The sequence below is a fragment of the Pelodiscus sinensis genome, chromosome 2, assembly GCF_052426305.1.
Source record: "Pelodiscus sinensis isolate ZL-2025 chromosome 2, ASM5242630v1, whole genome shotgun sequence".
Classification (NCBI taxonomy): Eukaryota; Metazoa; Chordata; order Testudines; family Trionychidae; genus Pelodiscus; species Pelodiscus sinensis.
The window spans coordinates 40,885,347-40,901,138 of NC_143053.1; the positions used below are offsets into that span (position 1 = coordinate 40,885,347).

A 15,792-nucleotide genomic window follows, 5' to 3' on the forward strand; every position below is an offset into this window, starting at 1 on the left:
TACGTATTTTACATTTACGTACCTTAAGCCGATCTTCCTGGTCTAGTATATACTAGGCCTGAGAGAGGAAAGTAAGATAGCTCTGAGTTAGGGTCTCTAGTATTCAGATGCCTGCTGTCCAACAGCTAAGGTGGAAGATGGCTTCACCCCTCTGCATTGGGGTACTATCCAGTAGAAATCCCTTTCAACTGCTGCTATTTAAAGAGCTCCAGGCTCCTGCTCCAAGAGTTGTGAGACTTTTAAATAGCAGCAGTTTAAGGGGCTTGCGCTTTCTGGGCAGCTGCTACCATGTTGCTTGGCAGCCACCTGGAAGACAGGAGTCCTTTAATTAGAAGCAATTGAAAGGGCTCACACTTCCCCAGTGGCTCCCAGGTAACGCATTGTGGTGGAGCTGGGAGCTGCTGTTGGCCAGATCAAAGTGCTTGGCGGGCCAGATCCAGCCCTCTGACAGCCCTTTTGCCCGGCCCTGCCCTAGGCCTCCATGGGCCTCCTGTATATAAGTCGGGTTTGTTGTCAAACAAAGTACAGTAATAGTTGTCAGCAGACTATACTGAATCATTACCCATGTGTACTCGGACAATGGACTCAGCTTAGTCAACGGTGAGATTCTTGGTTGCCTCCTGGGCTGGACAAAGACAGCCCCTTCAAGACGCATCTTTACACACAGGTACAAATAAGTTATGCATCACTCCTGCTGTATCAGGTTGCCACTCTCTGACGTTGCCTAAACACCTCGCATTACCTTGCACGTGGTGGTTCGATCAAAACCCCTCTGTCTATCATGCTGTCATTTTAGACCCTGACTTGAACCTGGGTCTGTATATCCTTATTATCTGTGAGGAGCATGTGGGTTCCAAGATGTTTCTTAATGAGATGATGTTACCATATCTCTGGAATGTGCATACAGCCTGTGCCTAGCACCAATTAGTGGTTTTGCACTACCAACCCTTTTTGTGCCAAGTCCTGAGAGTAAGCCCTACTCTTACTCAAAGCTTAACTTTGCTTTATATTAGCAAAGTCTTGACCACTGTTGTCTAGGTCTCAGGCCTCACATCAGATCTGTAGTACATGGGGTGATTTTTCAGGCCCTCAAGTTGCTATAGGTCTGATATTCCCCTTGTTGTGAGGAGCACTCCAGCTGGTGGCTCCTAGCTGTTAGTCCCAGAGGAAACTGTCCCTTGCATGGCTGCTTTTTTTGTGGGTAGAGGGTAAGACCTACCCCTGGAACCTCCTCCAGCTGGCTACTGTGTTGAGCTTAGTTCTTGAAGGTAGTGCAGAAATGAACATTGCAATCCCATAAACCCCTCCTTCCCCCAGCAACCTTGTAACTTCCCACAATCTTCTTTTGGGTTGGGATCCCCGAGGTTATATGACAGTGAAAATTTCAGATGTAAACATTTGAAACTGTAAAATTGGACCATGAGTTTGGGTAGGATTTTAAATAAAATTTCATTTTCATTAACTTTAGCAAACTGGGATGGAGGGTAAGAGTTGGAGAGGACATAAACCTCTGTTAAAGTCTATGAATAACATTTTTTTATAATTTAAGGTCAGAAGGGACCATCATGATAATCTAGTCTGACCACCTGCACATTACAAACCACATAACCTCACTCATTCACTCCTGCAATATACCTACCTTTTAGCTAAGTTACTGAAGTCCTCAAATAATTATTTAAAGACTTCAAATTCCAGAGACTCCACCATTTACACTAGTTTAAACCCTTAGAAGTGACCTGTAACCCCCTGCTGAAGAACAAGGCAAAAACCCAACGATCTCTGCCAATCTGATCCAGGGGAAAATTCCTTCCTGGCCCCAAATGGGCAATCCGCTAGACCCTGAGAATGTGGGCAAAATCCCCCAGCAAGACAATTGGCAAAGGATTCTCCATTGTAACTCAGAACCCTCCCTATCTAATATCACATCACTGGAAATACTTGCTGCTAGGAGTTGCAGGTCAGCTATGTGCCATTGTAGGCAGCCTCATCATACCATCCCTTCCATAAATGTATCAAGCTCAGTCTTGAAGCCAGTTAGGTTTTTCCACCTCAGCTCCCTTGGAAGACTGTTGATCAATTCTTTCTGTTTTCTGACAGCTTGGTGTTTTTATAACTAAATCCTGGAACCAGTGACCAAAAGCAGAGATCTGTTACAACAAAAATAATTTTCAACTGTTATAAAAATATTTTCTTTTCTTTTCTTTTTTTTTGTGTGGAAGGTTTATCTCTGTGCAGCATTGTATGATATTTCTACTCCTGGTGTACAGGCAGTCCCCGGGTTACGTACAAGATAGGGACTGTAGGTTTGTTCTTAAGTTGAATCTGTATGTAAGTCGGAACTGGCGTCAGCCGCTGCTGAAACTGATCAGTTTCAACCGCGGCTGAATCTGGATGCCAGTTCTGACTTACATACAGATTCAACTTAAGAAACCCAGGCGTCCCCAAGTCAGCTGCTGCTGAAACTGATCAGCGGCTGATTCCAGGAAGCCTGGGGCAGAGCAACTCTGCCTCGGGCTTCCTGTAGTCAGCCGCTGGTCAGTTTCAGTAGTGGCTGACTTAGGGACGCCTGGGGCAGAGCAGCTGGGGTGCTGCCGGGTTGGTCCGGAGCAGCGCTGCGGGACCAACCTGGCAGCCCCCAGCTGCTCTACCCCAGGGGTAGGCAAGAAAAGCCTGGTCTGCTGGCGGGGGGGGGGGCACTAGCTGCACCCCCCCCCCCCAGCAGACCAGGAAGACGGGGGTGGCTGGACCACCCAAGTCCTCCACGGCTTTGCTCCGTCTCCCTGGTCTGCTGACCTGGGAGATGCAGAGCAATGCTGCAGAGCACACGGGCAGCGGGACAGTCCAGGTGCGCCGCGGCTGTCCCACTGCTGGCGTGCTCCCAGGCTTTGCTCCCCATCTCCCTGGTCTGCTGCGGGCGTGCTCCAAGGCTTTGCTCCCCGTCTCCCTGGTCTGCTGGTCCGCTGCGGGCGTGCTCCAAGGCTTTGCTCCTCGTCTCCCTGGTCTGCTGGTCCGCTGCGGGCGTGCTCCAAGGCTTTGCTCCCCGTCTCCCTGCAGACCAGGGAGACGGAGAGCAAAGCCGCGGAGCACGTCCGCAGCGGGACAGCCCAGGCGCGCTTGGGCTGTCCCGCTGCGGGTGTGCTCCGCGGCTTTGCTCCTGTCCCCCGGTCTGCAGGGAGACGGGGAGCAAAGCCTTGGAGCACGCCCGCAGCGGACCAGGGAGACCGGGAGAAGCTTTTCTCGCCCCGGAGGACACAGGTGGCGACCTGCTGCCCGTGAGCTCCGGGGCGAGAAAAGCCCCATTCGTAAGTGCGGATCCGACATAAGTCGGATCTGCGTAAGTTGGGGACTGCCTGTATTAGCATAATAGGATTGTGTGAGGGAGGATTGTATTGAGCTCCTTGTTCAGCTTGATCAAAGCAATGAAAATGGATTCTGTTAAAGCAAGTCATATCCACATGCCATGATGTTCATTAGTGCATTCTTAATCTGTGAGACAGGCTGATACTTAAGCAGATAACTATGTTAACCTGTATTTTAAGTACAGCTGGAAAGAATTAAAATCTGTCTTCAGTATTGACATTTTGGTCTCATGTTATTTTGCTTATAGATAATTGGAAGGGATGGTATTTTGCTTTTATGATAACTGCAGATTTCCCCCCCTAATTATTTTTGGCATAGTTGTATGTTAATATTAAAACATCTGTCTGTTTGCAAGATATCACTGAGGAATTTGAGTAACTAGAGGAATAAATGGAGACGATAAAATGTTTATCACTGGGTTTATTTTTTGTTCTTTCCTAGAGTGGCTTACCTAAAATCAAAAAAATTTGGTAAAGAAGCAATTGCACGGATGATCTCCAGAGCTCCATTTTTACTGTCTTTCTCAGTGGAAAGACTGGATAATAGGTTGGGTTTCTTCCAAAAAGAACTTGGACTAAGTGTGCAAAAGGTAAATAATATACCCCTACAAACTTAGATATTTTGTCAGTGAAAATAGGCAAGACCTGAAATAAAGATGCCCATAGATAACCTCAAGTTACTCCTATAGTGTAGGTTCAAGGTTATTGATTGTCACACTCATGCTGTTGTTGAAATTATGACATTAACCCCCAGGCAGGTACCATGAATCTTTAGCACTCTAAGGATCCCAAAATACTGCCACTAAAATGTGTATACAGTTTTATTATCTGATGCCGTATCAGAGGCTTAATCCTAGTGCTAGAGCAATAAATAAGACAACTGACTTCATCATTTTTAAATGCTGCAATATATTGAAAGCCTTAATAAGTACATCACATAGTATATGCATACCATACCAATATTAACTTCTAGTGCTGTGCTTTGCCTAGAATTGTATTGGATATATTCTGCATGGTTGCACAGGAGACCAAATGAGATGTTTGGCCCTTTGCTTTATGCAGGGGCGGAGAACCTAAAGACCGGGGGCTGGATGTGGCCCCCAATGCTCAGGGCTTGCCCCCCAGCATTGGGGAGCTCATTCTGGTTCTCCAGCCCTCTGCTATCCCCGCCACCCCACTACCTTCCTTATGGGGCTGGCACGCACAGAATCTACTAGCCTGGGCCCTACTAGGCTTTTGCGTGTGAGGGGCATGTAGGGAGTGTCTTTCTGCTTCTCAGTCAGGGGCCACATCAGAGAGGGGGGTTTTCTTTTGTTGTTTTATGTTCTTCTCATTTGTCTGCGGCCCCCAACTGATTTTTCTATGGGTCAGCAGCCCCTGACCCAAAGAAGGTTTCCCATCCCTACTTTTTATGGTCTTCAAGTCAATACAGGATATGCTGCTAAAAGCCTCCACTGAGGTAGAGGAATAAAGTGTACTAGTTGATAAAGTCCATACACGTACCTGCACCTTAATGTCTCAAAACTGATTGGCTATCTTAACAAAAGAACAACTGTTAAGAACAGTCAAAGGATGTGGAATTCAAAATGCCTTTGTCTGTAGGCCTGTTTTAATCTCATTTTCCTGCTGTTTTATCTTACCTTTCAATCCCATCCTTTTCCAAAAGGTGAAATGTGACTCCAACTATTTATTGTACCTCTTTCTCATTTTTTTTCATTTTTCTTCAGACTCTCTAATGCTGGTGCTAGAAATGTAATGGATTTTCAAATGTGAATTAATTTCCTTAGACTAACATTGAAATTCAGGCGCATATGTACATAAAAACACAAACAAAATTTGTGAATGCAAAATATGTATCTGATTTGCATGGATGGATTTCTAACAGTTTTGCTTTCTATACCTATCATCTTTCCCATTTCTAAATTACAGACCAGAGATTTAGTAATTAGTCTTCCAAGGCTACTGACTGGCAGTCTTGAGCCTATAAAAGAAAATTGGCAGGTAAGTTTAAAAAGCATCTAAGAAGTCACTATATTGTATAGCTGTTCTAATTAGAAATACACAGACATAAAAGCTAATAAATAGTAGGCACAGGCAAGAAACCTTCATGGCAGAGGCAGGGCGACTTTCAGTTATGGATGCCCTAATAACCATCAGGCTATCTAACAACTGTCCAATAGTAAAAACTTATCCACTACCAACCTACTGATCAAGAGTTTCATAGATTCTAAGGCTAGAAGGGACTCAGTGATCCTTTAGTTTGAGCTCCTGTGCAACACAGGCCACAGAACTTCCTCGAAATAATTGCCAGAATCTCTCTCTCTCAAAAAAATCCCATATTTATTTAAACCTTGTCAGTGATGGAAAATCCATCACAACTGATGGAGGGAAGGCAGGAGGAGGCTAAAGGGAAAAGTCATGATTGGCAGAAGGAAGCTGGACTGAAGAACTCTAAGGGGAGACTTCTGAATGAGAAAAGAGGCATGTTGAAGCATGGAACCAATTGGAGGAAAAGACCAGCCTGTTCTGCCCCCTCTTTATTCTCCAACTCGGCAAACCTATTCCTGAGCTCTATTTCTCCTTCATGAGGCTGGTCCAGAGAATAGAAGGGTGTGCTGTCAGGAGCTAAGATACAGGAAGTGAACCTAAGGCTGAAGAGGACCCTAATGAGAGCAGGAAAAAATCCACTGATTTCCTTCATGTCGGAACAAATGATACATCTGGATTCTTGCTGAAAAGTGTCAAGAGAGACTTTACCAGACTGGGGAAGACACTTACGAAATAGAGGTTCAGGTAATCTTCATTGAGAATCTCTCTCTCCTTAGAGGAAATGAGACCACATTACAATCAACAGATATCTCTGGCAGTGGTGCTATAAGGAGGGCTTTGGGATATTTTAACAAGGGGAGGCATTCATGAACAGGGGACTATTCTCATGAGATGGACTACACTTGAATAGGGTAGAAAATAGACGTCCGGAATGGATGTTGGCACAACTGATTAAAAGAGCTTTAAAGTAGAAACTGAGGGGAGATGGTTGGTGAATGCTTATGTCATCTGGCTGATTTTAACATCAAGGGAGAAAAATCAAGAAAAGACACAACAATGGAGAAAGGAACAGTAGTGGGTAGAAGAATAAACATTAAAGAAAAAAAATAGCATTGATACCAATGATGCTAACAGTCAAGTAGCAATACTTGTAATAGATTGTGTACCCAATTGGGTAAGGAATGTTGGTGAAGCTAAGAAGCAACAATTAAGATGTTTGTATAGAAATGCCAGGAGCCTGAGTAACAAAATGGAGAAATTAGAACTGTTAGTGCAGGAAGTAAAACCAGATGGTATAGTGATAACATAAAATTAGTGGAATAGTAGTCATGACTGAAGTACTAGTGGTCAAAAATGTTCTGTTAAGGAAAGAGAAATAAAGGCAAACGTCGTGGAATATGTATATATTATTGATGAGATTGAATGTAAAGAAATTAGAAGTGAGGGAATAGATAAGACAGAGTCTATTAGGACAAAATCACTTTGGGGAAGAATGCTACTGATTGGGGTATGCTGCTGAGCCCTGGAATCCAATTTGGATATGATAGAGACTTCTTTAATGTTTTAATGAAATAAATACGACTGGGAATTGTGTGATTATGAGAGAGTTCAACTTCCCCAATATAGACTGGAAGACAAGTGCTACTAATAATAGCAGAATCCAGATTTTCCAGAATGTGGTAGCTGACAGATTTCTTCACCAAACAGTCACTGAACCAACAAGAGGTGATGCTATTTTAGATTTGTTACTGGTGAGTAATGAGAACCTCATAGAAGAGCTGGTAAGGGGAAGCCTTGGTTCTAGTGATCATGAGTTAATTCAGTGTAATCTAAATGGGAGAATAAATACAATTATCTATAATTAGGATCCTTGATTTCAGAAGGACTGACTTGAAAAAATTAAGAGAGTTTAGTTAGATATGTGAACTATGCCAAAGGTCTTAAGGATTTTAATGTGGAGGAGGCTTGGAATTATTTTGTCAAAGTTGCAGTAATTGTCTGAAACTTACATCTCAAGCAAGGGGGAAATACTCATGTGGAAGGGTTGCAGGCCAACCTGGAAGAACAAACACGTAAGATGATTAGAAGAAAGCAGAAAGCCTACAGGGAAAAGAATATGGGAAGGAAAACTACCTCTTGGAGGTCAGAAAGTTAAGGATAGAATGAGAACTGCAAAAAGCCAAACAGCGTTGGACCTTGCAAAGGGAATTACAGCCAATATTAAAAGGTTCTATAGCCATATAAATAAAAACTAGGAAAGAAGCGGTTCCACTATCCACTGAGGGATGGCAGTTAAAAATAATCTAGGCATGGCCCGCTGCCACATCAAATACATTGCCTCAGTTTTTAATAAGGCTAATGAAGATATTGGAGGTAATGGCAGGGTGGCTAATGGAAATAAGGACATGGAGGTAGAAATTATTATATGAAAGCTGGAAGTAAAACTCAAACAGTTTATTGGGATTAAATCAGAGCACAGATAATGTCCATAGAAGAATACTAATCTAGCCTTCTTTAATATAACTACATTGCTCACAGTGTTGATGAACAAAAAAAATCCACACTGAGCAATGCAATTATATAAGTCTGTAGTGTAGACCTGACCTTGTGAATTATGCTTTGCCTTGTGAACTCTGCTTCTGGGCTAGTGGAGGTGGTTATATTGTACAGGGATAGTATATCTGGAAGTAAGTCTTACCATTTCCCTCTAATTTTTATTCATTCCTTATCACCCAACTGATAACCTTCTGAAGTTAAAAGAAAAAAATATTGTTTCTTGTGTTTCCTTTGTTTTGTTTTGTGTCATCAACCACTAATCAGGATGGAAGTGGAGGCATAAAAAGTTGCCTGTTAATGAACCTGTGCATCACAGGCTTCAGATGGTAAACACAGTTAATACAATTTAAAAAATCTGAGAATGTAAATATGAATACAGTTAAATCACTTGGAATGTTTACTTGGCTCTCCAACAGACTTATTATGTGACTTTGGGTAAATCTTTTGATCTTTGTGCTTAGTTTTCTCATCTGTAAAATGGGAATAATAATTCTTCTACTTGACATGAGTTAAGATTACATTTACTATGGTTATAAAGTGCTTTGAGATCCTCAGTTTGGTTACACTTCAGTAAGAAAGTGCAAGTTTTGTTGTTCAACAACCTACCAGATCATGTGCCTTTTTATACCCTTGTTGAACACCAACAGTGTTCATGGTGATCTATAACATAAAGCAACTCAGTCTCTACCCCTAAGCTGTTTACAGTCTGAACTTGAAGAACATAAGAATGGCCATACTAGGTCAGACCAAAGGTCCACTTAGCCCAGTTTCCTGTCTGCCGACAGTGGCAAATACCAGATGTCCCAGAAAGAGGGATCACAATCCGTAATCCTCATAGTGATAGAAATGTAGCCGTGTTAGTCTGGGGTAGTTGAAGCAAAATGCAGGACAATGTAGCACTTTAAAGACTAACAAGATGGTTTATTAGATGATGAGCTTTCGTGGGCCAGATCCACTTCCTCAGATCAAATAGTGGAAGAAAGTAGTCACAACCATATATACCAAAGGAAACAATTAAAAAAAGTTTTAATTGTTTCCTTTGGTATATATGGTTGTGACTACTTTCTTCCACTATTTGATCTGAGGAAGTGGGTCTGGCCCACGAAAGCTCATCATCTAATAAACCATCTTGTTAGTCTTTAAAGTGCTACATTGTCCTGCATTTTGCGTAATCCTCATGTGATCCCTTTCCTGTCATCCTGTGCTTTAGTACCCACAGCTAGATGACCAGTGACTAAAATATCTAAGTAGTATAGATAACTTATTTTACAAAAATAACAAGTTTCAGTATGTTAAGAAAAAATAATTTTTATAGCTGATTTATTATTTCTTTTTTCAGGTGTGTCAGGTTGAACTTGGTTTTCGACGAAATGAAATTCAGCAGATCATATGTAAAATCCCCAAGATTTTAACTGCAAACAAAAGAAAGCTTACAGAAACTTTTGACTACCTGCACAATGTAATGGGCATTCCCCACCACATCCTTACTCACTTTCCTCAAGTAAGAGATTTAAGAATTGTGGGTTAAAGTGTAATTGTTATCAAAACAAGCAGTTTGATTTTCTTCATTGGGCCTGTACTAAGAGCAAAATTATACAGCCTCTAGAATCCACGTGGATTCTTCAAATGATCTCTGGCAGCAAAAAACAATTTTGGCTTTGTTGAAATTAGAACCATTTTTATCAGTAAAAATTTACCCATGGACTAGCCCAGTGGAGCAACAGGGAGCTGTGCCAAAGATTTCAATTTGGGAGCTCATTAGCACAATTTTCTTCCTTGCTTCAGTCAATATAATAACTTTGTTTGCTGTGGTTGTTAGTGGTGACCTCTACTGGCTGATGTGCAATCTAAAGTGCCTCCAGCAACACTGTTTGTTGTTGGAGCCTTCATCATCTGTATCTCCGATACTTAGACTGAGGCAAGGAAGCTTCACGTGATTCTTTAATGTGTCTTCTGTGGCTCTTTTCATCACGATACTAAAACAGTGTGACTTAATCATTAACCAATCAGGATGCGTTTACTGTGTTGTTAACCAATTATAGAATACTTGGTCATTTTGCTTTGAGAATAATACTTACGTATAAAATAGCAAATGAAACAATGAATGTACATTACTGTGGCTCTTTTGGATAATTTTGATGGCTAATTTTACTTGTAAACCACTAAGGCCTGAGTATCACTGGACCTAAGGTTTTCATATCAGTTGAGGAGGAAAATAGGATACTGGAGAGAGTTCATTTTAAATTATTGGAAAATCCAATTTAAAAAATCCAGGTCTTATCCAGTATCTAAAAATGCAGTTCTTCCAATGACTCCTTTCAGATTTGCCCATTTTATAAGTTAAGTATCTTAGTTGGCAGAAGTTTAATATTATTACATAAGCTTGAATGTAATTTTTTGTATTGCTTTTAGAACAGGGCTATTCAACTTTGGAAGCCCTGGGGGCCACAATGATACTTACAGCACATGCCGAGGGCCACAACTTAAGTGTGGCTGCATATACATGCAAATATATATGCAAATAGCTTCTTTCACACTGACGGGCATGAAACAAAGATTAAGGCAAGACTACACAACACACAGGCCCCATTTAAGTCAGTTCTGCTGATATTAATAAAAAGCAATATTTACCTGATTTCCACCCATATTGCAGCACTTTTAATGAGCAATGACAGCCCAGGAATTTAACTACTAAAACACATATCAACATAAGACAATTATATTGACTATGTTTTTGTTTTGGCTCCCATCTGTGGGCCACGTGTTGTGTTGAGCACCATGTAAATCTGGGCCGCATGCAGCCCACGGGTCACGTATTGAGTAGCCCTGCTTTAGAACTTAACAAAATTAAGTAAGTAACAAAATGTCTTTACACATCTTAAAATTTTCATTGAGATATTGCACAAATGGTTCTGTTCCTGGTAATTAACTTTCTTTCTACTACAGTACCTTGTTTAAATTATTTTAGACCTTACTGCCTTTCATCCTAACAGTAGTAAACAGCATATTTAGGGTTTACTTTACCTAAATATGCAGTCACCTCTGAGTTGAACATGACAACTTTTCACAAGAAAAATATGTACCATTTAAAACTGCAAGGGGCAGTTTTATGAAGGAATGAAATGATTGTAGCCATGGCATTGAGTCTAACATTCTAAATGTTAATTCAAAGTTATGGGATAACTAAACTTAAATCAAGACCAAATGAAAAGATCAGCTGACAGTGTTGGGGTTCTGTCTCTCCACCCTGAATCTTGATGACCTTTGTCACTTTTCTTTGGAGGGAAAAATCTCATGTGTGCGCTCTCATGACAGCTTGTATCTCCACCCTTCTCTTTCTCTCAACGTTCTCTAACACCTTAGACCAGTGGTCTCCAATCTTTTTACACCCAAGATCACTTTTTAAATCTCAGAACAAGGGAAGATCTACTGCCCCACCCTTCCCCCAAGACCCCCCACCCCTTTCTTGAAGCCCTGCCCTCTCTATTCTCCTTCTCTCCATCACTTGCTATCCCCAGCCCTTATACACTCTACACTGCCACTTTTTTTCCCAATTCCTATGTAGGAAGAGGTTTTTCCAACATTTGGCCTGTCTAGACTGGACCAAATGTTAGAAAAGCCCCTTCTTTTGGAATCCCCCTTATTCCTCGTGGAACTAGGAATATAGGGGTTACCAAAAAAGCATGTTTGCTCTTCCACTAAAAAAAAAAAGCAGAACAACAAATGCATCCCTGGATGCGGAAGAGTTTTTCCAGGATATCTCTGGAATCCTGGAAAAACTCCTGCAGTCTAGCCTTACCCTCACTGGGTTGAGACAGGATGTGAGAGCTCTGGGGTGGAAATGAGGGATTTGGGTGTGGGAAGCGGTGAGAGGTGCAAGCTCTGGGAGGAAATCTGGATGCAGGAGAGGAGGTGGAGAAGGGGATGTGGGTTTGGGGAGGGGGCTCCGGGCTGGGAAGTGTTGGGGTCAGATGGAGGGTTGCGGTACTAAGCAAGAGACAGACTTGTGGCTGTGAGGGTGCAGGAATTTGGGTTGGGGCACATGAGGGGCTATGGGTAGAGGGTTTCAGTGTATGATCGGCTCAGATCTAGGGTCTGAGGGGTGCAGGAGTGTTATAATGCCGTGGCCAGATGGGGTCTTGGCCCCAACTGGGCTTTTTTTTGGCCAGGCTTCATATTTTTTAATAAAATAGTGTGTTAAACACAAAAAGTTTCTGCATTGTCTTTATTTATGAGAAGGGCAGGGAACCTGTTTTGAGTCGGAGGTCACTAATGCACAGACAAGTCAGTTGGGGCCACACAAGGGAGATGCAAAAAAAAAAAAAAAAAAAAAACTCCTCCCAAAAAAACCCCACGCCTCACTAATGTGGCCCCAGCTATGCTGGTGGGAGCAGGAGACATGGGGGAGGGTGCTAGTGGGTGCTGGGGCAGGGGACAGAGTGCTGGGGTGGGGGCAGGGTTCTGCAGCAGGGAACTGCAGGAGAGGAGAGGGTGCTGGGGAGAGGGGACAGGGTTCTGCAGCAGGGGGCAGGGTGCCAGTGGGGAACAGGAGAAAGGGAACAGGGTGCCAGGGGAAGGGATAGGGTGCCCTGGACTTCGCCCTCCCCCTCCCCTTCCCCCTCTTGAGGAGCAGGGAAGCCCCTGTGTGCGCCTCCTCTGGGACCAACTCACTCCTCCCGCAGATCAGGGAAGCCCCCACACGCGCCTCCTCTGGGGACTCCCTCCAGGCAAGTTCCTGGCACGCCAAAGAACTTAGGGAGGGGAGCAGCCAGCGCACTTCCGGAACACCCAGAAGTGGCGCAAAGCTGCAGGACTTCCGTCCACCCCGCGGGAAGCCAGCATTACTTCCATTTTCACTGGAGGTAGGTGGGGGATGGGGAAATGGGGGGGCTCAAACGCCTCACGATCGACTGGTTGAAGGCCTCGTGATTGACCGGTTGGCGACCATGGCCTTAGACACTACAGCCATTGGACTTCTCTCCCTATTCATCTTCCTTGACCTGTTTGCTACCATTGGTAAATTCACAAAATCCATTGGATTCACGACTCCATCCCTCTTGGTTCTTCCCCTAACTACATCTTTAGCCCTGCACTTTTTGCTTACATTTTGAAGGCTTTTTGTCTGTTATGGATCCTTGAAAGCTCAGTTTTTTTGATCCATTAATTTTTCTGCCTGTGCTCTGTCCATGTACTCCATTATTAACTATTGCCTTTTTGCTGATGAGTCACAAATACAGTTTCCAGTAGCTGAGTCTCCTCTTTGTCTCTCTAATATCTCGTGAGATAATGGATCATCACCATTTAAAGTATCATGCAAAACTGAACATACAAACTTTCTCGCAAGCCCTCTCCGCTATCTACTTTCCACAATTGATGCTACCATCCTCCCCGCCAACTAAGATGATAACCAGGCGCTCACCTTTGATGCATCCCTTTCTCTCCCTCCCCCTTTTCCCCCCGCACAAGGTAAACCGTGTGCCAAAATCTGCTTCTTCTGTCCTGATATCCAGATTTATTCACTCCCTAATTTACTACTCACTCGATTACTAGTCGTCTTCTCTCAGATCTATTTAGCAGCTGCTTTTAGTGCAACCAAAATCCGTTCTCTATCTCATAGCTTCCACCACGTAATCCCCCTGTTAAAATGCTGCACAGCCTCCTCCTTGTGCTGGACATAATGTTCAAGTGTCATGTTTTTGCTTTTAATGCCTTTCATCATGCATTCCTCTAGGGAGGAAGATGGCAACCTTCTGCAGTTCTACCTGTTAAGTGCTTTAGAGCTATCAACATGGTAACCAAACACCACTGACAGTCTTGTAGTCCAAAAAGCATCTCAAGTGAAATGTCCCTTTTCAGGGCAAACATTGAAATACTGGCTTGTATCTGTCTGTTTTCCAATTCAGTGTAGAAAGGGCCTTTCTCCTGAAAAATGTGATTAGCTGACCAAGCTACTATGCAAACAGAAAGCTGATGTCCTCAATTACCTAATAACAAAAAAGCATTGCAATATCACATGAAAGAAGATGCATCTCTGACCTGGTTTCTCTTTAGGTCTTCTCTGCCCTGTCCACTCTGCCAGTATCATTTGCCTTATTGCCTCTTTTTCTCATCTCAGGGTACGTCTACACAGCAACATTATTTCGAAATAACGTAGTCCGCGTCTACACAACAGGCAGTTATTTTGAAATAATGCTGGAATACTGTCAAGGTGGAGGACTTCTTACTCCAACTCTTGTAACCCTCATTGTATGAGGAGTAAGGGAAGTCGGGGGAAAATTGCTCTGTTTCGAAATAGTTGCTATATAGATGCCCCCAATATCGAAATAAGCTATTTTGAAATAAGCTGCAATTGACGTAGCTCAATTTCCATAGGTTGTTTCTAGTTAAGCCCTGCAATGTAGACGCACCCCAAGACACACCTACTTTCCTTCTATTATGCTGCTGCTTATGCTGAAACAACCTCCACAAATCTTTCACGAAGCCACTTCCCTCACATCATTTAAATTTCTTCTAAAAACCTCTGTTTTGCCATCTTGTTTACAAGAAATGAGGGGAGAAAAAAAACCATTATTAACATAACCAATAAAATAGATTTATCACACCCTTACTACTTATTCCCTTGTCTGTTTCTGATCCTCATTTACTGCTGCAGACAGGCTTGCAATGCTGTAGACAAGGAAGGCATGTCCCAATGCTTTTTCCCTAGCTGCAGCTCTGCAATTCTGCCGTCTGTTTATTGGCAACTTCCAGATAATAACTTTTTGCTGGAAATCAAGCAGTTCCTAATAAGTGGAATCCACTGTGAAGTTACTTTTTAGAGAGTTATCAGTTATTCTTTGTTTGCTTCCAACAGTGTTAATTTAAAGAAAAAATCTGGTGTAGTATAGGATCTTGCTCATATGCTTAATAAGGAATGGTTTTAAAAAATGGATGGGGAAGGTGCAAAACGTTCATTTTTATTTAGAACTTTATTTTCTTGTTGCAAAACTTTTTAGTTTTAGATGTATTTATAGTGCCTGAAGCTTATAATACTCAACTGTTTTGTTTGTTTGTTTCCTAGGTTTTCAATTCAAAGCTACTAAGAGTCAAAGAAAGACATATGTTTCTTGCTTTTTTGGGAAGAGCACAGTATGACCCAGCACAGCACAGCTACATCTCTCTGGACAAACTAGTATTCATGCCCGATGAGGTGTTTTGTACAGAGGTTGCCAAGGCCTCGGTAAAGGACTTTGAAAAATTCTTAAAAACACTTTAATTAGTAACACATGTTAAAAAGAGAATGTTATGAAATAAATGTATTTTACAAAAAATGGTCTCTCTTCTGTCTCTTAACTGCTTATTTTCTGGTTTAAAAAGTTATTGCTTATGAAATTACTGCATTGTGTAAGTATAAAGACTAATATGTATTTTAATTTGATTTAAAAATGGATTTCTTAGTAGTACAGGGTTAAGCAAATACTTGTATAATAACTGATATTCTTGAAATGAAATCCTAATTCATGATTGTAAATGCAGCCAAATAAGAACACAAGATTGTAAGATGAAAAACTGATCCTCTTTTTAGTTTGCTTGGATGGACATATTTTAACCTTCTGAATGAGCTGAATAATGATGAAGCAGCAAAATTATTAATTCTTCACTAGTGGTTGATTCCATTCCATTGCATCATCTATATATGGTGGTTCTCACACCAAAGGGACTTCTTAAAGGATAGCAAATTAAATCTACTTACAAAATAGGTAGCAATACCTTGATACTTCACTTGCCAATAAGTGTACTTTTACATCCATTTTCCTTTTCTTTTTTGTCTTTTCCATTTTGCTGCGTG

The 15,792-nt window shown here is 42.1% G+C and overlaps 1 protein-coding gene across 2 annotated transcripts in view; it reads left to right on the forward strand.

The window, feature by feature from the left end:
- MTERF3 (mitochondrial transcription termination factor 3) overlaps positions 1-15,470 on the forward strand; it is a 35,371-nt gene extending 19,901 nt beyond the window's left edge. Inside the window, exons 5-8 of one of the 2 annotated variants that reach the window (XM_075920341.2) lie at positions 3,802-3,949; positions 5,289-5,360; positions 9,304-9,465; positions 15,025-15,430. In XM_075920341.2, coding sequence (XP_075776456.1) covers positions 3,802-3,949; positions 5,289-5,360; positions 9,304-9,465; positions 15,025-15,219 — 577 coding nt within the window. In that variant the 3' untranslated portion in view covers positions 15,220-15,430. Of the gene's footprint in view, positions 1-3,801; positions 3,950-5,288; positions 5,361-9,303; positions 9,466-15,024 lie in introns of both variants that reach the window. The other variant, XM_075920342.2, reaches the window with a different exon arrangement.
- Positions 15,471-15,792: the final 322 nt, after the last annotated feature.